General features: G+C 45.6%; 1 protein-coding gene across 1 annotated transcript; it reads right to left on the reverse strand.

The window, feature by feature from the left end:
- Positions 1 to 9771: 9771 nt before the first annotated feature.
- LOC147979233 (uncharacterized) lies at positions 9772 to 11242 on the reverse strand. Its single transcript, XM_087515093.1, has 2 exons — positions 11219 to 11242; positions 9772 to 10452 (listed from the first exon to the last, which is right to left on the reverse strand). The coding sequence occupies exons 1-2, from the start codon at positions 11240 to 11242 to the stop codon at positions 9772 to 9774; spliced, it is 705 nt and encodes a 234-aa protein (XP_087371219.1).
- Between the last annotated feature and the right edge of the window lie 10845 nt (positions 11243 to 22087).

The following is a 22087-nucleotide window of genomic DNA, read 5'->3' on the forward strand; positions in this document are numbered from 1 at the left end:
TGTCAAGTTAGAGCGAAGACCTCATGGGTTAAATAGGGGTGGTCTTCTCCTTCCGAGTCCCCCTCATAACAGTTATCTTCCTCTTGATTACAATCTGAAATGGGTGGAGGGGGGCTGCCTTTGCGCCCACCATGGAACGACGTCTGCATGAAATTTTATTGCCATGCAAGTCGTCTCTTTTACTCTACATGATCAGTTCCATTGTGTACAATAACTGGCATGCATAGGAATAAAACATAGTGAGATTATGTAAGGAGTGCTTGCACAAATCCAGAGTGATGGTAGCAAACTGTGGATAGACCCAAAACCAATGATAGCAGGCAGATAATAGCTTTAGTTAAAAATACAGATAATGGCTCCTGGAGAGCTCCGGACTCGGGTAAGTAACAAGTAATTTACTTTCACATGCTTGCTTTGCATATTGAATGCCTTACCCGCCGCTATCTTCATCGCATCAATATCCTGGAGGGCCTTTTGGGCTTCAGCCTTGGCACTCTTTGCACTCTCGAGGGCCATGGCAAGCTCAGACTCTCGCGTCTTCAAGTCAAGATCCAACGCCTCGTGCTTCGTCACGAGAGCGTGGAGCTCTTGCTGCACCTCGCCCACGCGGTCCTCTTGCTTTTCCCGCTCGGTGCGCTCCTGGGCCGCTTTGTTTTCGGCCTTGGACAACGCTTGCTTTAGGGTTGCCACTTCGGTCATGGCCCCTGGCAAATTCATGATGATCCTGTCATTTCGCAATCGCATCTTTTTTTATATACATCTATAGACTAGGTATTACTTACCTTTGTCCTCCTCGAGCTGCCTCTTAGCAAGGCCGAGCTCTTTCTGGGACCCCTTGAGGTCCTGCTTCAGTACGGCGACCTCTGTAGTCAGTGCGGCAGAGGTCAGCAGCGAAGCCTGCATACGCATATAGACATACTTATATTAGACTCCTGCAGATATTATTTGATCCTCTATTCGGCTTTTCTTTGTGAACACCAAATAGAGCATCAGGGGCTACTGTCTATGCGGTAATATTTTTCCTACATTTTGAACACTTACCTCAAAGCCTGTTAGAAGGCTGGCACAGGCTTCAGTCAGTCTGCTCTTGGCGGACTGAACCTTCTTGATCACCGCACTCATAATAGTGTGAAGCGCTCCCAGCAGGTTGTCCGGTGCCTCTGGATGGACAGAAGTCACCGGCCCAGGCGTCTTGCCCCTTTTGGGAGGAGGCCGCCTGCCCGAGTCCGAAACCACTGGAGGTTCCGGTGCGGTGTTCGGCTGAGGGCCGAACTTGGAGCCCTCGGGAGCCTTGCCCCATCTGCTCTCGTAGTCCGGAAGGCCGCCTTGAGGCGCCTCCGGGACTGTCTCCCTTCGACCCGGTGCCTCTTGAGACAATACCTCAGTGTTGTCCGTAGGGCAAGGGGAGGTGGCGGTCGGAAGTGGGTCGCTATCCATATCCGACGAGTCCAGGGAGCCGTCCGATGAGGATACGTCGATACGGGCTCGGGCGGTCTACATAATCATAATTCGGTGTTAGGAGAAGCAGTGCGACAAAGGTATGCTATGAGTTACTCTGGTATCCGAATACTTACGACTTCGCCAGGGACTTGGCCCTGAGCAGCCACTCGTCTTCGCCTTCGGCGGCGGTGGAGGAGTAGTCCGGAAGGAGAGTCCTTCCCTTCTTGGACACTTCGGCCTCCCTAGTTGGGGCGGCCTTTCTTTTCTTGTCTCCCCCGGCTGGAGGGGGAGCATCTTCATCTTCCTCCTCGTCTTCAGGGGAGGAGTGCGTCGTGGAGTTATCGGATGATGAGTCCGATACCACCTGGCGCCGGGAACTCTTTCGGGTTCCCGTGGCCTTCTTCTTGATCTTCTCCAGCACCTTATAAGGAGCCAGAGTCAGCATCTCCGTCAGGAGATCGCCCGCGGTGTCTTCGGGCAGGGTGGCCGGATAGTTGATCTGCTCCGATGCCTTCACCCAGTCCTGTCAAAGGCATGGGAACTTAGACCCCGCACAGGGTTATGCTATGGAAAGTAAATATCCTACCAGATGTACATAACTTACCGGATTCGCAGGGTGCTTCGCGCTTAGCCTGCGGTCCTCGGTGAGAGAGGGAGGGACCTCGGCGCCCTTGAATAGCACCCTCCAGACGTCTTTGTGCATCGTGTCGAAGAGCTTGATTAGAGTCTGGTGCCGGGCCGGGTCGAACTCCCACAAGTTGAAATCCCGTTGTTGACACGGGAGGATCCGGCGGATGAGCATGACCTGGACTATGTTGACAAGCTTGAGCTTCTTGCTTGCCATATTCCAGATACATTTCCGGAGTCCGTCCAGCTCCATCGATGAACCCCAGGACAGGCCCTTCTCTTTCCAGGAGGTGAGCCGCATGGGGATTCCGGATCGAAACTCAGGGGCCACCACCCAGTTGGTGTCGCGCGGCTCGGTGATGTAGAACCACGCCGATTGCCACCCCTTTATGGTCTCCACAAAGGAGCCTTCAAGCCATATAACATTGGGCATCTTGCCCACCATGGCTCCGCCGCATTCCGCTTGTTGGCCTCCCACCACCTTCGGCTTGATATTGAAGGTCTTCAGCCATAGGCCGAAGTGGGGCCGGATGCGAAGGAAAGCCTCACACACGACGATGAACGCTGAAATGTTTGAGGCATGGTTCACGAGCATCAAGTGATTCATAATCAAGTGATTCCAAAAGCCCATCAGCATGGAGTTTCTTCATGCGCTTTACACCAATATGACCTAAACGGCAGTGCCACAAATAAGTTGCACTATCATTATTAAACTTATATCTTTTGGCTTCAATACTTTGAATATGTGTATCACTACTATCAAGATTTAGTAAAAATATACCACTCATTAAGGGTGCATGACCATAAAAGATATTACTCATATAAATAGAACAACCATTATTCTCTGATTTAAATGAATAATCGTCTCGCATCAAACAAGATCCAGATATAATGTTTATTCTTAACACTGGGCACCAAATAACAATTATTTAGGTCTAAAACTAATCCCGAAGGTAGATGTAGAGGTAGAGTGACGATGGCGATCACTCGACTTTGGAACCATTTCCCACGCGCATCGTCACCTCGTCCTTAGCCAATCTTCGCTTAATCCATAGCCCCTGTTTCAAGTTTAAAATATTAGCAACAGAACGAGTATCAAATACCCAGGCGCTACTGCAAGCATTAGTAAGGTACACATCAATAACATGTATATCAAATATACCTTTCACTTTTCCATCCTTCTTTTCCTCCAAATACTTGGGGCAATTCCGCTTCCAGTGACCAGTACCTTTTCAGTAGAAGCACCCAGTCTCAGGGGTAGGTCCAGACTTGGGCTTCTTCACTTGAGCAGCAATTTGCTTGCCATTTTTCTTGAAGTTCCCTTTCTTCCCTTTGCCCTTCTTCTTGAAACTGGTGGCCTTGTTCACCATCAACACTTGATGCTCCTTCTTGATTTCTACCTTCGCAACCTTTAGCGTTGCGAAGAGCTCTGGAATTGTCTTATCCATCCCTTGCATAATATAGTTGATCATGAAGCTTTTGTAGCTTGGTGGTAGTGATTGAAGAACTATGTCAATGACACTATCAACCGGAAGATTAACTCCCAGCTGAGTCAAGTGATTGTGGTACCCAAACATTCTGAGTATGTGTTCACTGATAGAACTATTCTCCTCCATTTTGCAGCTGTAGAACTTATTGTAGACTTAATATCTCTCAATCCGGGCATTTTCTTGAAATATTAGCTTCAACTCCTAGAACATCTCATACGCTCCATGATGTTCAAAACATCGTTGAAGTCCCGATTCTAAGCCGTAAAGCATGGCCCACTGAACTATCGAGTAGTCATCTGCTTTGCTCTGCCAGGTGTTCATAACATCTGGAGTTGCTCCTGCGGCGGGTTTGGGACCTAGCGGTGCTTCCAGGACGTAATTCCTCTATGTAGCAATGAGGATAATCCTCAAGTTACGGACCCAGTATGTGTAGTTGCTACCATCATCTTTCAACTTAGCTTTCTCTAGGAACGCATTAAAATTCAACAGAACAATAGCACAAGCCATTTATCTACAATAACATAGACATGCAAAATACTATCAGGTACGAAGTTCATGATAAATTAAAGTTCAATTAATCATATTACTTAAGAACTCCCACTTAGATAGACATCCCTCTAATCATCTAAGTGATCACGTGATCCATATCAACTAAACCATGTCCGATCATCACGTGAGATGGAGTAGTTTTGGATGGTGAACATCACTATGTTGATCATATCTACTATATGATTCACGCTCGACCTTTCGGTCTCAGTGTTCCGAGGCCATATCTGCATATGCTAGGCTCGACAAGTTTAACCCGAGTATTATGCGTGTGCAAAACTTGCTTGCACCCTTTGTATGTGAACGTAGAGCTTATCACACCCAATCATCACGTGGTGTCTCAGGATGACGAACTGTAGCAACGGTGCATACTCAGGGAGAACACTTGTACCTTGAAATTTAGTGAGAGATCATCTTATAATGCTACCGCCATACTAAGCAAAATAAGATGCATAAAGGATAAACATCACATGCAATCAAATATGTGATATGATATGGCCATCATCATCTTGTGCCTTTGGTCTCCATCTCCAAATCATCGTCATGATCACCATCCTCACTGGCTTGACACCTTGTCCATCGAAGCATTGTTGTTGTCTCGCCAACTATTGCTTCTATGACTATCGCTAACGCTTAGTGATAAAGTAAAGCAATTACATGGCGATTGCATTTCATACAATAAAGAGACAACCATAAGGCTCCTGCCAATTGCCGATAACTTTTACAAAACACGATCATCTCATACAACAATTTATATATCATCACGTCTTGACCATATCACATCACAGCAAGCCCTGCAAAAACAAGTTAGACGTCCTCTACTTTGTTGTTGCAAGTTTTACGTGGCTGCTATGGGCTTCTAGCAAGAACCGTTCTTACCTACGCATCAAAACCACAAAGTGGTATAGTGATTGCTTTTTGATCTTCAGAAAGAACCCTGTTCATTGAATCCGATTCAACTAAAGTCGGAGAAACTGACACCCGCCAGCCACCTGTGTGCAAAGCACGTCGGTAGAACCAGTCTCATGAACGCAGCAAATGTCGGTCCGGGCCGCTTCATCCAACAATATTGCCGAATCAAGAAACAAGTAGTGACAGCAAGCAATATGTATTTACCCACGCACACACCTCCTTTGTGTTCTGCTCGTGCAAATAACATCTATGCATAGACCTGGCTCGGATGCCACTATTGGGGAACGTAGTATTTAAAAAAAATTACCTACGATCACGCAAGATCTATCTAGGAGAAGCATAGCAACGAGCGGGGAGAGTGTATCCACGTACCCTCATAGACCGAAAGTGGAAGCGTTTAGTAACACAGTTGATGTAGTCGAACGTCTTCACGATCCAACCGATCAAGTACCGAATGCATGGCACCTCTGCGATCTGCACACGTTCAGCTCGGTGACGTCCCTCGAGCTCTAGATCCAGCTGAGGCCGAGGGAGAGTTTCGTCAGCACAAGGCCGATACTCCGAAAAATGCCCGAACCTATCCAAAACCTTTCCGGTGTCCAAACATAACCTTCCAATATATCAATCTTCATGTCTCGACCATTTCGAGACTCCTCGTCATGTATGTGATCACATCTGGGACACCGAACAACGTTTGGTACATCAAATCACATAACTCACAATACATATCATCATCGAACGTTAAACGTGCGGACCCTACGGGTTCGAGAACCATGTAGACATGACCGAGACTCATCTCCGGTCAATGAACTATAGCAGAACCGGGATGCTCATATTGGTTCCTACATATTCTACGAAGATCTTTTATCGGTCAAACCGCATAACAACATACGTTGTTCCCTTTGTCATCAGTATGTTACGTGCCCGAGATTCAATCGTCGGTATCGTCATACCTAATTCAATCTCATTACTGGCAAGTATCTTTACTCATTCCGTAATGCATCATCCCGCAACTAACTCATTAGTTACATTGCTTGCAAGGCTTATAGTGATGTGCATTACCAAGAGGGCCCAGAGATACCTCTCCGGTAATCGGAGTGACAAATCCTAATCTCGATCTATGCCAACTCAACAAACACCATCAGAGACACCTGTAGAGCATCTTTATAATCACACAGTTACGTTGTGACGTTTGATAGCACACTAAGTGTTCCTCCGGTATTTGGGAGTTGCATAATCTCAGTCATAGGAACATGTATAAGTCATGAAGAAAGCAATAACAATAAACTAAATGATCATAGTGCTAAGCTAACGGAGGGGTCATGTCAATCACATCATTCTCTAATGATGTGATCACGTACATCAAATGACAACTCATGTCTATGGCTTGGAAACTTAACCATCTTCGATTAACGAGCTAGTCAAGTAGAGGCATACTAGTGGCACTCTGTTTGTCTATGTATGCACACATGTACTAAGTTTCTGGTTAATTCAATTCTAGCATGAATAATAAATATTTATCATGATATAAGGAAATATAAATAACAACTTTATTATTGCCTCTAGGGCATATTTCCTTCACACTCCATCCTCCTCCTCTCTCCCTCTCTCTCACACACACACACCACACACACATGGTTTTTTTTGCAAAAATATACCACTTCTCGAATCTTGAAACCAACCAAATTCCTCCCTTATCTCATCAAAACCGCCAAAGGAATATATTTCGAGTGAAACATAACATATTTTTAGTGATATACGTATTTCAAAACTAGACTCTTTTCTATCAAATTCGTGAATATGTATTAATCTACTTTGAACGTGTGGCAACACATTGGCACATTGCTAGTTATTACAACTGTATAATTTTTTGGACACCAGACAAACGGTGGAGAACATATACGAAGAGAAGAGGCGCATGCTCGCAGTCGATCTCTTGTTGTCTCGCACACATGAAAGTTACATAAAGGCACCGTAAACAAATAAACCCTAAAATCCTAGGCGCACGATTGCTACATGCGAGGGTACCGGGTACGTGGTGGAGCGCACCTTTGCAGGAATAGTCAGCTCGTGTGATAATTTGATCCATAGGAGTTGATGATCGGGACCACAGGTGAACGACCTAGAGGCGGTGGCGCGCCAGTCGCCACTGATCGAGTAGCCACATTTAAAATATCATTTTTAGCGGGGTAAGAGTTTCGTTTTTCAATGGTGTGTTATACTAGTTTTTAGAACGATTGGTATGGAGCAAAAATGGAATTCATAACTACTACCTCCGTCCTGGTTTACTAGTCCCCATCGTATTTTGGGTCAAAGTATGTCCACGAATTTTACTTGTAAAATGTGAATGGGAAAATGAGATTTTGTTATACCCAAACAAAAAAGGACCGGAGGGAGTGATTGCTCTGACACGGACACGACCTCTCATAGCGCAGGCATTGAACCGACGCGCCGGCCAAGAGGGCCCCACTCGCTGCAGGCCAGGCTGAACACGCCTCCTCGCCGCATGCAACCAGCTTCAGACTGCCCCGCCTGCCTCCATTGAATACGCGCGTGTGCCGGCAACACGTCCTTCCATGAGCCGGATGGCATTTTAGAACACAACGCCAGCTCGCTCCTCTCGTCCCCCTGCTATTTAAACGAGGCCAGACGCTTGGCAAGAACCGCACCACACCGCCGCTCCCCATATCCTCCTTGCACCATTTTCTCCACACTCTCCATAGCATCCGGTGACTAGGAAGACGAGTTCTTCGGTAAAAAAGCCGGCTGGGTGCCCCGACGAGCCAGGCAACTCGCTTCCCCACCTTCCTCCCTGCCCCAGGCCGTCAGTACCATGGGCGAGGCTGCACGCGGCAAGCAGAGGAGCAAGCCGCCGCTCCAAGCTGGCCCCTAGTGCATCAACTCGATGCTCCAAGCCTCCTCGCAGAGGAGTGGCCAGTTGTTGCACGCCAGCACACAGGGGACCACAGCGTCCAGTGCACCGTGGTTGGCTGCGCCATCCGATGGAAACGTTGGCAGAACCACGGCATGCTAGCGAAGGTGGCCAACATAGCTACGGCCACCGCTGACACCTAGGAATAGTAGACCACGGGAGCCGCCACCGCTCCGAACCCACGAATTCTACGACCACCGTGTCACCGGCAGACACCCGGTATGTTGCCTGGTTTGGCTCAAAACATCATGGACCCCAGCCGCGACCAGCATTAGAAATTATACCTGCTTCCAGAAGTTATTCACATTTAGTCAAAAAATGTCCAAAAATATAATTAATTATGTATGGTCTTGACTTGTTGTGCTCGCACTGGTAGTAGGAACTAGAGATTTCTCTTTATTTATAACTCTGCTCACATTTTTTTGGCTTTGAAGTGAATCATGGGTGTGGACATTATCTACGAATGTGTAGATATCTGTGAACATGAGTTTGATGTGGAAGTTGAACTTGGAATGTTGGGCTCGCGTGTGAACTATACCATGTCCAATGCTTTGTCTATTATTGTTTGGAAAGTAATTGTTGTTATTACATGACCCAATTTTTTTTTATTTTGTGCCACATCAGTAGATGCACGGACATCACAACAGGCATGCTGACTGGATAAACATTTCAACCTAGCTATTATGAAGGAAAATTTGTATTGACAACAGTTTTAGATAGCAGGAGACGCCTAGCCTGCTCTACCTCTGATAGCTTTTTTTGCCTTCTTCCATCTCTTCTTTGGCTTGGGTGAAGAGAGCATTTGATTGATCTTTTCGCTTCTTCAGGAACTCAGCTACATTCTCAAGGGTTGTTGCACGCTTTCTTTCAGCCTTTACAAGAGCCACGAGAACACGAATAGTTGGCGACTCTGCCTGGCTTGTGTGTAATCCAACATCATCTGGGAATTTGCACCTTGTGTCTAATCCAACATCATTAGGGAACGGACACCTTGTGTGTAATCCAGCCTCATTTTGGAAACATGATCTCGAGGTTGACCATACTTCCCTCCTCGCAGGAACTCCATACTGACATGAAGTTACTTCTTTATCAATAGCCAGAGCAACCCAGATCCATTTAGTAGAAGCTAGATAAACAGGACTTGGAGAAGTGAATTCAAAAGGAAAAATATAAAAATAGACTCTAAGGTGAGAACACCAACTTCCTACATCAAGCTAAAACAAAAGCATTAGGACGATTAAGACTCTTCTTATTACGCATCGAAGAACACGAGGCTAAGAGAAATATAAACTACAACATATACACATCGAAGAACATGAGGCTAAACGAAAGTAATTGAAAGGGTGTTACTTACCAAAGCTTGTTTTACAGGTTCGGTGCAGCTCCTCTTTAACTTGCCACATTCCTTGAAGATGTCCCCAGTATTCCGTGTTTGGTCTTCATTGCTCCTCTGCATGTTCACACTCCTAGTTTTAAAATCTCAACATGGCAAAAAAATATAGTAATACTCACACATCTTATGGGCAACATCAAAGCAATCATCTGCCATGTTAGAGCATCTCCAACAGAAGCGCAATGCGCGGTGCATTAAAAAAGCATTTACATTGCCGGAATGGCTAGTTTTTGCGGGCCGCAGAGTGCTGGCTCCAGCGGCCGCTGCAAAAAATTGCACGCGCACCCTGCTCCAGCAGACACGCTATATTTTTTCTCCTTTCTACTCTGACACGACACACATTCGACTCCGAGTCGATACTGGCACAGATAGATACATAGATAGTTCTCAGCATAGATATAGCATAGATAGATAAAAAATACATAGTTCAACTACTCCTCATCGTCCGACTCCGCCTCGGTGATGTCCTCCTGTGACGTATCAATGTAGGAGTGAATATACCGATCGTCGTCGGAGTCCCAGGGCGACGTTGCTCCTAGATTGATGTTGAAATGAGCGGCCGCCTTCCGCATATGCATGTCCTCGCGATAGGTGGCTCGCTCCACCCTCCTCTTCTCCCTCTCCGCCCTCCTTTGCGCATAGAACTCGCGCTCATTGATGATGTCCTGCGGGAAGCATTGGCACCACAACGCCATTGCTTCCTCATCCATCTCAGCGATGCCGAGATGGTACTCCCGCCTCCGGTTGTCGCGACGATCCTCGTCGGTGATATGCCGCGGGGGTGGCACGAGCTCCCACACCCGCTCTCGCGTGGGCACATTGGGGAAGTTCATGTCCCTACGAGGCCGCTGGAGGAGCCACGCCGCTGTGTCGTACGTGCGGGCGGTCTCGTGGGCGGTGTTGAAAGTGTCGAGGCCGAGGTGCATCTCGCGGAATCGGATCTCGGTGGAGAAGCCGCCAGAGGGGCGCACGCGGACGCTGTGGTAGCCCCAAGTTTCCCGGTGGCGCGGCGGTAGCGAGGCGAGAAAGAGCAGGGTGAGAGCAGTGGCGAGGCATAGAGCGGTGGGAGGGCGTTGGAATTTATAAAGCGCGCCAGATGCCGCGCGCCAAAACTAGCGCGCGCTCAGCCACTTTTTACCGCGCTCGCGTTATCCTTTCCCGACGTCCCTGCTATCTCTACTCTTATATATATTATATTATATATCATATATTTTTATTTATATCTACTCTTCTTCTTATAAAATACAGAGTTGGTGATGATGGTGTGCTTGCCATCCTGGAATATAGGTCGTCCGATTTATATCTGATGGATAGGAAGGAAACTATGGCAATTTTGCAAAAAGATATCCACACCCCTCTCCACATTTGCAAATAAGGCCTTCCCTCGTTCATCCTTTTCTCCCACAAGATAAACTACTCATAGAAATACATCTTGATGTTCCATGCAACGCATGGTCATCTTGCTAGTTCTAAAAAACTTTCCATCATTTGCCACACTACTAGTTGCAGATGAAGAACCTATCCAAGGACAACGTAATACAGGAGCAACGCACAATTACAAGGTGATATTCTGTTGGACAATGCAAGCTATAACCAATTAATTTTACTGGAACAATAGCAATCAGGAAACTTAAAGGGTAGGTATGAACAAAATTGGAACTGCACATGTACTACTAAGATACTCAATATACACATTACCAATCGAGGAGGGGTACGGTGGTCGCGGCGGCCTCTGTGCATCATGGTTGACAATAGGAGTCATTTCATTGTCCACGACGGTGGTGCTTCTGCGCTTGTTGTCGGCTTTCAGGAAGCAGATCCGAGATCGTGGAAGACGATGCCGGGGAAGAGGCTCCGTGTACGACGACAACAGTGGACCGGGTCCAGTGCGGCGTACGACATCGTCGATGAGGCAGATGCGCTGTGGTGGACGAGCGTGCCGATGTAGAAGGGGAGGAGCACGAAGGCTGCGGTGCCATGGAGAAGTCTATTTTACAGTGGGGATAGAAAATGGGGAGTATTCAGGTGTACTACTCTGGGTGCCGGGGTGGGGTTGGCTGGGTAGGGTGAACCTGAATCTACGTCGGTTTTTCCCCAAAGAGGAAGGGATGATGCAGCACAGCGGCGGTAGGTATTTCCCTCAGATGTGAAACCAAGGTTATCAAACCAGTAGGAGAACCAAGCAACACAACGTAAAAAGCACCTGCACACAAATAACAACTTCTCGCAACCCGACGTGTTAAAGGGGTTGTCAATCCCTTCCGGGGTACGATGCCTCAAGATAGGCAAACATGTGTGAGGTAAATTTGTAGTAGATTGATAGATCAAATGCGAAATAAAATAAATAAGAATAAATTGTAGCAAGGTATTTTTGGGTTTTTGGATTAATAGATCCAAAAATAAATGCAAAGGAAAAGTAGATCACAAAGGCAAATAAATGAGAAAGAGACCCGGGGCCCGTAGGTTTCACTAGTGGCTTCTGTCGAGAAAAATAGCAAATTGTGGGTGAAAAAAATTACTGTTGGGCAATGATAGAACTTCAAATACTCATAACGATATATAGACAATGATCATTACATAGGCATCATGTCCAATATTAGTAGACCGACTCCTGCCTGCATCTACTACTATTACTCCACACATCGACTGCTATCCAGCATGCATCTAGTGTATTAAGTTCATGGAGAAACATAGTAATGCAATAAGAGCGATGACATGATGTAGACAAGATCTATCCATGTCGAGATAGACCCCATCCTTTTATCCTTAGTAGCAACGATACATACATGTCGGCTCCCTTTCTGTCACTGGGACCAAGCACCGCAAGATCGAACCCACTACAAAGCACTTCTTCCCATTGCAAGATAAATAGATCAAGTTGGCCAAAAAAAACCCAAATATCGGAGAAGAAATACGAGGCTATAAGCAATCGATCCCAACAAACACAAATAGATCAAAGAAACTCAAATACTTTCATGGATATAAAATAGATTAAAGAAACTCAAATAATTTCATGGATATAAAAAGATAGATCTGATCATAAACTCAAAGTTCATCGATCCCAACAAACACACCGCAAAAAGAGTTACATCATATGGATCTCCAAGAGACCATTGTATTGAGAATCAAGATAGAGAGAGAGAGGAAGCCATCTAGCTACTAACTACGGACCCGAAGGTCTACAAAGAACTACTCACACATCATTGGAGAGGCACCAATGGAGGTGGTGAACCCCATCCAAGATGGTGTCTAGATTGGATCTGGTGGTTTTGGACTCTGTGGCGGCTGGATGAATATTTTGTCGACTCCCCAAGGGTTTTGGGAATATTTGGGTATTTATAGAGCAAAGAGGCGGTCCCGGGGGCACCCGAGGTGGGCACAACCCACCCGGGCGGGCCTGGGCCTCCTGGCGCGTCCTTGTGGGTTGTGCTCCCCTCGGGGCGCCCCCCTAGATGCAGCCAGGGCCCATTACATTCCTTCTGGTCCACAAAAAATCTTCGTAAAGTTTCGTGGCATTTGGACTCCTTTTGATATTGAGTTTCTGCGATGTAAAAAACATAGAAAAAACAGCAACTAGCACTTGGCACTATGTCAATAGGTTAGTCTAAAAATGATATAAAATGACTATAAAATGGTTATAAAACATCCAAGATTGATAATATAACAGGATGGAACAAGCAAAAATTATAGATACGTTGGAGACGTATCAACATCCCCAAGCTTAACTCCTACTTGTCCTCGAGTAGGTAAGTGTTAAAAACAAAAAAAAATTGATGTGGAATGCTGCCTAATATGCCATATCATATTCTTTTCTTTATAGCATAGCCATTTGGACTTTTATATTGTTCAAAGCAATAGTCTAGTTTTGACATGATAATTTAGATACTCAAGCATATCAACAAGCACCATGTCTTTCAAAATATCAACGCTAAAATAAGCTATCCCTAGCCCATTGTGCTCGGTCATTGATCCATTCATGAAACACACTCGCATATTAGCTACACCCAATACTTAAGTACAATCATATTGGCTCCTAGTTGGTGCTTTTATAAGAGAAGACGGAGACTCAAATTCAAAAATAAAAATTGCATAAAGTAAAGGAAAGGCCCTTCATAGAGGGAAGTAGGGATTTGTAGCGGTGCGAGAGCTCAAAGCGAAAAACTTAGAGATAAAAACATTTTGGGAGGTGTATCCATCCCACCAACGAAAACGACTTAGAGTTCCCAACACTTTCCATGCTTAGATATATCATAGGCGGTTCCCAAACAGAAAATAAAGTTTATTCCTTTTTCCACCATACTTTCACTTTCCATGGCTAGCCGTATCCACGGTTGTCATCCGTACCAACACTTCCTAAGGAATTTATTATTTGACAACATAAAGTAAATTAATTTTTCATTTCGGGACTGGGCATCCCTAATACTTTTGCCTTACTCTCATGCAATGACAAGTGAATAAACACTCATCTTGAGAATAACACATCTAGCGTGGAAAATATTAGCCACCCCTCACCACTCCACGAGCGAAACGAACACACAAAAGAGAAGTTTATTTTATTTTTCAAAATTAGAGATGGAACATGCAAATTTGCTTAGAACAGCAAAAGAATACCGCATATAGGTAGATATGGTGGACTCATGTGGCAAAACTTGGTTAAAGGTTTTTGGATGCACAAGTAGAGATCATACTTAGTGCAAAATGAAGGCTAGCAAAAGATTGAGAAGCGACTAACCAAGAAACGAATAATCTCATAAGCAATCATTAAGCATAATTAACACCGAACAATGCACCACAAGTAGGATATAATTTCATTGCATGACTATTGACTTCCGCGCTTGCATAGGGAATCACAAACCTTAACACCAATATTCTTACAAAAGCATAATTACTCACCAACATAACTCACATATCACATCATCATATCTCAAAACTATTACTAAGAATCAAGTTTATTTTGTCCAATTATCTTCATGAAAGTTTTTGTTATATCCTTCTTGGATATCCATCACTTAGGGACTAGTTTTTATGTGTTGCTTTTGACAAGCCCAAACAAATATAAGTGAAGATCATGAGCATAATATTTCTTTCTTTCTCAAAAATTAATTTAAGTGGAGCAAGAGAAAATTTCTTGAAAATTTACTAACTATCAAATAAATATAAGTGAAGCTAGAGAGCATTTCTTCAAAAATACTAAAGCACACTGTGCTCAAGAAGATATAAGTGAAGCACTAGAGCAAGTCCATAGCTCATAAAATTTAAGTGAAGCATAGAGGGCAATTCTAACAAGTCATGACATAATTTTGGCTCTCTCAAATAAGTGTGTCCAGCAAGGGATCAAGACTTAAAACACAAAATAAAAAAAGTAAAGACTCATATCATACAAGACGCTCCAGGCAAAACACATAGTATGTCACGCATAAAAATATAGTTTCGAGTAAAATACCGATGGTCGTTAGAAGAAAGAGGGGATGCCACTCGGGGGGCATCCCCAAGCTTGGTTGGTTGCTCATTTTTGGATAATAGCTTGGGATGTGAGGGCATCCCCAATCTTAGGCTCTTCTACTCCTTATTCCTTCATCCATCGTAAGATAACCCAAAACTTGAAAACTTCAATCACACAAAACTCAAGAAAACCTTCGTGAGATACGTTAGAATAAGAATAATAAATCACTACTATAAGTACTATACCAAACCAATTCATATTTTGTGTTTGCATTATATCAACTTTATTCCAACTTTTCTATGTCAAAAACTCATCAAAGAAAACCATAGAGCCATCAAAATAAGCACACAACGCAAAGAAAAGAGAATATGTTAAAACAGAACAGTCTGTAGCAATCTGATTATTTCGAATACTTCTGTAAAACCAAAAATTCTAAAAACTTAGGAAGACCTGAGAAATTTGTATGTTGATATACTGCAAGTGTAATTGGTATTTTATCGCTCTCTGGTTAAAAATGAGAATTATTTTCGCGAGCGCAAAAGTTTCTATTTCTTTTCAGCAAGATCAAACAACTATCACCCAAGAAGATCCTAAAGGCTTTACTTGGCACAAACAGTAATTAAAACATAGAAAACACAATCATAACAGTAGAATAATTGTGCTAGCACTCAAAAACAGGAAGCAAAAAGCAAAAATAAATTTTATTCATAGGGTTGCCTCCCAACAAGCGCTATGGTTTTACGCCCTTAGCTAGGCATAAAGCAAGGATTTAAGTTTTGTCATCCTTCTTCTTAATTCTCTTAGAGGTGTTTTCATCAAGGGGTTTTGTTAAAACAACATAAAACATATTATCCATATAAACCTTAGCATTATTTAGTTGCCCATTATCATAACCACATTGATTTCCGGCAACAATCCAAGTGTAATGTTGATTAACATTATTGAAAACATGTTGGATTATGTCTGGAACGGGGACTTCCTTTTTAGGATTCTCATCAAAGATTTTATTATCCCCAAGCAAATGTCTTAAAGCATAGTCACTATTGTAAAGAATTTCATCTATCATAGGTTTTTCATGATTCATACCATAAAAATCAAAGATTTCCCTAGCTTCCCGTATTATATAATCAAATTCATTCATATGGACAAGGGTGGCCAACTTTTTAGCCCTAGGATTCTTTATAACGGGGAGCTCAAAAAACAATCTTTGCAAAGTAGGATGAGTATGAATAAATTTACTTTCAAGTTTCAGAACTAGTGCTGAAATAGCATCCACATAAGATCTAGTAGTTTTAAGTATAGGAGCATCATCAAGACTCAAATTTCCCACACAATTGAAAAATTCATGGATACATTCTTTTCCCATAACGTTCCCTTGCCCCAAGATAAAAGTTTTAGCATCCAGATTGCATGTACGTCCAATCTCAAGAGTTAGGCCATCATCTGTTGGTGCCATACCAAAATCACTCATGATTGCAAGCAAAGGATAGATCTGACAAGAAAACGGCGAACGAAAAGGAGAGGCGAATAAAACGGAAAATTTTTGTGAAGTGGGGGAGAGGAAAACGAGAGGCAAATAAAGTAAATTGTAAGGAGATGTGATTTGTGATTAGGAACCTGGTATATGTTGAAGATCCTCCCCGGCAATAGCGCCAGAAATTCCTTTTGATGTCACTTGAAGCTACATCGGTTTTTCCCCAAAGAGGAAGGGGTGATGCAGCACAGTGGCGGTAGGTATCTCCCTCAGATGTGAAACCAAGGTTATCAAACCAGTAGGAGAACCAAGAAACACAACATAAACCACACCTGCACACAAATAACAACTTCTCGCAACTCGGCGTGTCAAAGGGGTTGTCAATCCCTTCCGGGGTACGGCGCCTCAAGATAGGCAAACGGAAGTGAGGTAAATTTGTAGTAGATTGATAGATCGAACGCGAAATAAAATAGATAAGAATAAATTGCAGCAAGGTATTTTTGGGTTTTTGGATTAATATATCAGAAAATAAATGCAAAGGAAAAGTAGACCGCAAAGGCAAATAAATGATAAAGAGACCCGAGGGCCGTAGGTTTCACTAGTGGCTTCTCTCAAGAAAAATACCAAATGGTGGGTGAACAAATTACTGTTGGGCAATTGATAGAACTTCAAATACTCATAACGATATCCAGGCAATGATCATTACATAGGCATAACGTCCAAGATTAGTAGACTGACTCCTGCCTACATCTACTACTATTACTCTACACATCAACAGCTATCCAGCGTGCATCTAGTGTATTAAGTACATGGAGAAACAGAGTAATGCAATAAGAACGATGACATGATGTAGACAAGATCTATCTATGTAGAGATAGACCCCATCGTTTTATCCCTAGTAGTAGCTATACATACGTGTCGGCCCCCTTTCTGTCACTGGGATCAAGCACCGTAAGATCGAACCCACTACAAAGCACCTCTTCCCATTGCAAGATAAATAGATCAAGTTGGCCAAACAAAACCCAAATATCGGAGAAGAAATACGAGGCTATAAGCAATCATTCATAAAAGAGATCAAAGAAACTCAAATATTTTCATGGATATAAAAAGATAGATCTGATCATAAACTCAAAGTTCATCGATCCCAACAAACACACTGCAAAAAGAGTTACATCATATGGATCTCCAAGAGACCATTGTATTGAGAATCAATAGAGAGAGAGAGAGAGGAAGCCATCTAGCTACTAACTACGGACCCAAAGGTCTACAAAGAACTACTCACGCATCATCGGAGAGGCACAAATGGAGGTGGTGAACCCCATCCGATATTGTGTCTAGATTGGATCTGGTGGTTCTGGACTCTACGGCGGCTGGATGAATATTTCATCAAATCCCCTAGGGTTTTGGGATTATTTGGGTATTTATAGAGCAAAGAGGTGGTCCGGGGGCAGCCGAGGTGGGCACAACCCACCAGGGCACGCCTGGGCCTCCTGGCGCGCCCTGGTGGGTTGTGCTCCCCTCGGGGCACCCCCAGGTGTAGCCAGGGCCCATTATGTTCCTTCTGGTCCATAAAAAATCTCCGTAAAGTTTTGTGGCATTTGGACTCCGTTTGATATTGATTTTCTGCGATGTAAAAAACATGGAAAAAACAACAACTGGCACTTGGCACTATGTCAACAGGTTAGTACCAAAAAATGATATAAAATGATTATAAAACATCCAAGATTGATAATATAACAACATGGAACAAGCAAAAATTTTAAATACGTTGGAGTCGTATCAGCAGTCGTAGGCCTGTTCCGAAGGGTATGATGGTAACTTCGCACTACTCGAATCAGGGTCGCAGGAGATTTTCCTGCCGACCTCAAAACTTTGTAACACTAAACTCCCCGTTTGGCGTGTTGGGTGATTGGGCTAAGCAACTACCGAGTAGTACTAGTAACTAATAGTACTCCCTCTGTTTTTATTAACTCTGCATATTAGGTTTGACCGAAGTCAAACTTCCTAAAGTTTGACCAAGTTTGTAGAAAAATATAAACATTTACCATATGATGTGAAAGTACATTCAATAATGAATCTAATGGTATGTATTTGTTACTGTATATGTTAATATTTTTGTTATAAACTTTGTGAGAGTTTACAAAACTTGACTTTGACCAATGCTAATATGCGGACTTAAATAAAAACGGAGGGAGTACACATTTGTTTTCTTAATTTGTAGTGGAATTAATCATTTGTTGTAATCGTGAAATAAATATACTAAGGTACTGACTTCGAATGTAATGGTTTATACAATTCAATAGTTAGAATCATTGTTGAATTCCAAGATGTATACGAGGTCTATAGTACTTCACAATATTCTTAAACTCACATAGTCCCAGTCAATGAAAATCTAAATGCATTTCATAGTTATTACTTTGTAGGATGCAACAAAACCAACCATAACTCTACATGATCCATTATAAAGCACCATTTTGAACACATCCCAATGTGTGAATGAAACATGTAGAGAGAGCTTGCGAAGATGGCGCAAATAGGGCGGGAAAGATTGTATGTATGTGGGCGAGAGAGTAAGAGACAAACCTAATGAGAGAGAGAGAGGAAGAAGTTAAGTCTGTGAGAAAGATGGAGACATGTATTATACATGAGATGCATGTGCATCCGGATTTTGTACATGTGGAAGGAGAAGAGACAACGGGTTTGATGAGAGAGCTGGAAAAACATGGACGAGAGGGGAAGGATCTCATGGGTTGATGGATTGATAATTTTGTGCATGAGAGAGAGGGTGGGGGTAGGAGTCAGTCAGCCGTTCTTCACATCATCCTGCTTCCAAATGGCCCCGCATTCTCTAGTGTAGTGCGGTCGCCGTCTTCGATCTCCTCGATGCCCTCTTTGAAGATTGAGGTGGTGTGCATGCTGGGGTGTAGAGAAGAACAAGCGAGAGTGCTCGCCGTATAACCTTGGATGGGAATGAATTGTGTACTCGGGGGAGGGGAGTGTGTGTGTGCAGTGTATGTGTGTGTGTGTCTGTGTGCATGCGAGTGTGTGTGTGTCAGATATTGAGAGAAATCAAACCTATGGAGAGAATGTGTGTGTATGTGATGGAAAGCTACATGCTAAATAGGGTTTTCACGAAGAGATTGTGCGTGCGAGATAGAGAGCGATGTGCGGGCCTTGAGGTGGGCAGGGGCTGGGTGAGGGTGTCAAAATGTGTGCGTTGATGCATGTGTTACATGCGATCATGCCAGGGACGGACGAATCGAGAGAGATGGTTGTTGTGTTATGAATGCTCATCTCTCTCTCTCGCACACACACAAGTACAAATAGAAGACCGTTCTCTCATGTATACACAACATATCGGCATCTCTCTATGTCTCACTCATATATGCATGATCATTTGCACATTCACACCTCGCTATGTCTCTATCACACGCACACCATCTCCATAATTGCCCTTCCGCCACAACACAGATATGGACACATACGCGCGTTCTCTCTTTGTTGGCGTTCTGGGAACGGGGGTCCCCAGACTTGCCTGCCTGCGCCCCACGGCGTGGCTCTGCAGGCGGGCCCGTATGGCCCATCTTCACCAACAACCATTCAAGACCCTTGCGAGGGGCCAAGCCTCGCGAGGCGGACGACACAAGACCTCAGGAGCGGCCTCACCAGGCTTGCTCACGAGGGGCAGAGAGATCAAGGCAAGGCAAACCTCGCGAGGTTCCAATGACGTGAGCCATGACGACCAAGGCCAGGCGGGCGTCAGTGCACACAGTGTCCTTGTTTCCACTTTGGTGCTAAGGAGGCAAGCGCAAGCGAGGAGTTCCAAGGCATCAGGAAAAGGTTTCCATATCGGTGCAACGAGACCAAGACCAGCAGGACGGCAGGATGGAGGTCATCGTGGAGCCCAAGACGGCATCACCACCAGAGCCTTTGGCAGGCGAGGACTACCTTTGTCAGGATAAGCTGTACTAGATGTCCCCTTTCGAATTAGCCGTTGTGGCATCCCTTCCCGCTCAATATTTGGGAAGAGGACAAGGGCCTCTATAAATAGGACTAGCCACCACGTTAGAGGGAGATCGATCCTCACACCCACTAGTTCGCCAAGCACAAGAGCACCTCACCTCAGGAGGCTGTTCTTCCCCTTGTACTGTTCATCCTCAGCCCAAGAGGCAATCCACCAGCACCACCACACGGGAGTAGGGTATTACACTGCAACGGTGGCACAAACCAGTATAAATCTCATGTCTCGTGTGTTGTGAGTTCGTGTGCCTAGCCTAGAGATCGCGAAGTGTTTGAGGGCGTGATCAGTGAGGGAGAGATCTTCGCGCGCACCCTAGTGTTTGAACCTTAAGGGTTTTGCCGGAACCCGAAATCTGACATTTGGCGCACCAGGTAGGAGTGCGTCGGAGTTTTTCCTTCGCTGATCCGCGTTCCACCGCTTCGTCGCAACCATGTCGGACGCTCGTCGTGCCCGAGCTGTGCGCCAGGCCACCCTCGCCGCCCTTGGCACCCAGAAGGCTCCTATCGGCGGGCCTCCCTGTCGTTCTCCATCACCCGCCGCCAACGCCACCACCGGCCCGGCGGGGAACGAGCAGCAAGTATCCTTATTGCACCCCTCGGTGCGGCGGGACGGCCGCACCGCCACTCCATCACTGAACCTCGCCGGTTCCTCGTCTCATGCTCGTCACGCTCCCACGGACTCGTGGGCCGCGCTACTCATGGCGCGCGAGATCCTACGTTACTGCCCAGTCGACGACCTCTACGAGGACTGGATGGACCGCATCGCCAAGCTCGTCAGCACCGCAGGGGGCTCCCCCGCACCGTCCCTCTCACTGCCTCGTCCACCGCCAGCTACGGGCAACGTAGCTCACGCAGCACCTCCACCACCCCTGCACCAAGACGGCGCCCTGGCGCCAAGGCACGCGACCCACCGCGCCAAGCGTCTGCGCATGAAGAAAGAAGCTGTCAAGAAGTTCCTCGACCGCAAGAGAACGCTCCACCGCTCCCTGCAAGACCGCGTCAGGATTGCTTGCCGTGGTGGCACGTGGGCGCCAAGGCCAGGCTCCACCTCCATGGCGGGCCCCGGTGACCACGGCCGGCTGCCGCACATTTACCCATGAGCTGCATAGCGTCGCATGGCCGGGCAAGTTCAAGATGGCTCTGCCTCCACGCTACGACGGCACCCCTGATCCCGCAGAGTTCTTGCAGCTCTACGAGCCGAGCATCGAGGCGGCCAACGGCGACGAGAAAGTCATGGCGAACTGGTTACCCATGGCACTCAAGGACGGCGCTCGTTCGTGTCTCCTGAACCTGCCTCCAGGCTCGATCTCCTCCTGGGACAAGATGCACGACCGCTTCGTCGCCAACTTCCAGGGCACTCGCGATCGCCCTCCGGCCGCGGGTGACCTGCGCCGCGTCAAGCAACAACCGGGAGAGACTCTCGGGAAGTACATCCAGCGCTTGAACAACGTCCACCTCAAGATCCCCAAGGTGACGGACGAGGCCATCATCTCTGCGTTCTCTGATGGTGTCCGTGACGTCAAGATGAAGGAGGAGCTCGCCATCCATGAGGAACTGTGCACATCCCTGGAGCTATTCAACCTGGAGACCGAGTGCGCAAGGGATGAGGAAGGGCGCCTTTCCCTCCTCAAGCTCCCAGCTGCCAACCCGGAGGAGAAGAAATCCAAGGTCAAGGACATGAAGCGCAAGGGAGTCACCGTGCTCACGGCAGAGCCGAACAAGAAGCGCGGCAGGGACCAGTCTGAGTCATCCAAGGGCAGCCGACCATTCTGCGCCTTCCACAACGTACACATCCACAACACCAATGATT

This window comes from Triticum urartu, chromosome 3A, assembly GCF_056163025.1.
Source record: "Triticum urartu cultivar PI428250 chromosome 3A, HENAU_Tu73, whole genome shotgun sequence".
Taxonomy (NCBI): Eukaryota; Viridiplantae; Streptophyta; class Magnoliopsida; order Poales; family Poaceae; genus Triticum; species Triticum urartu.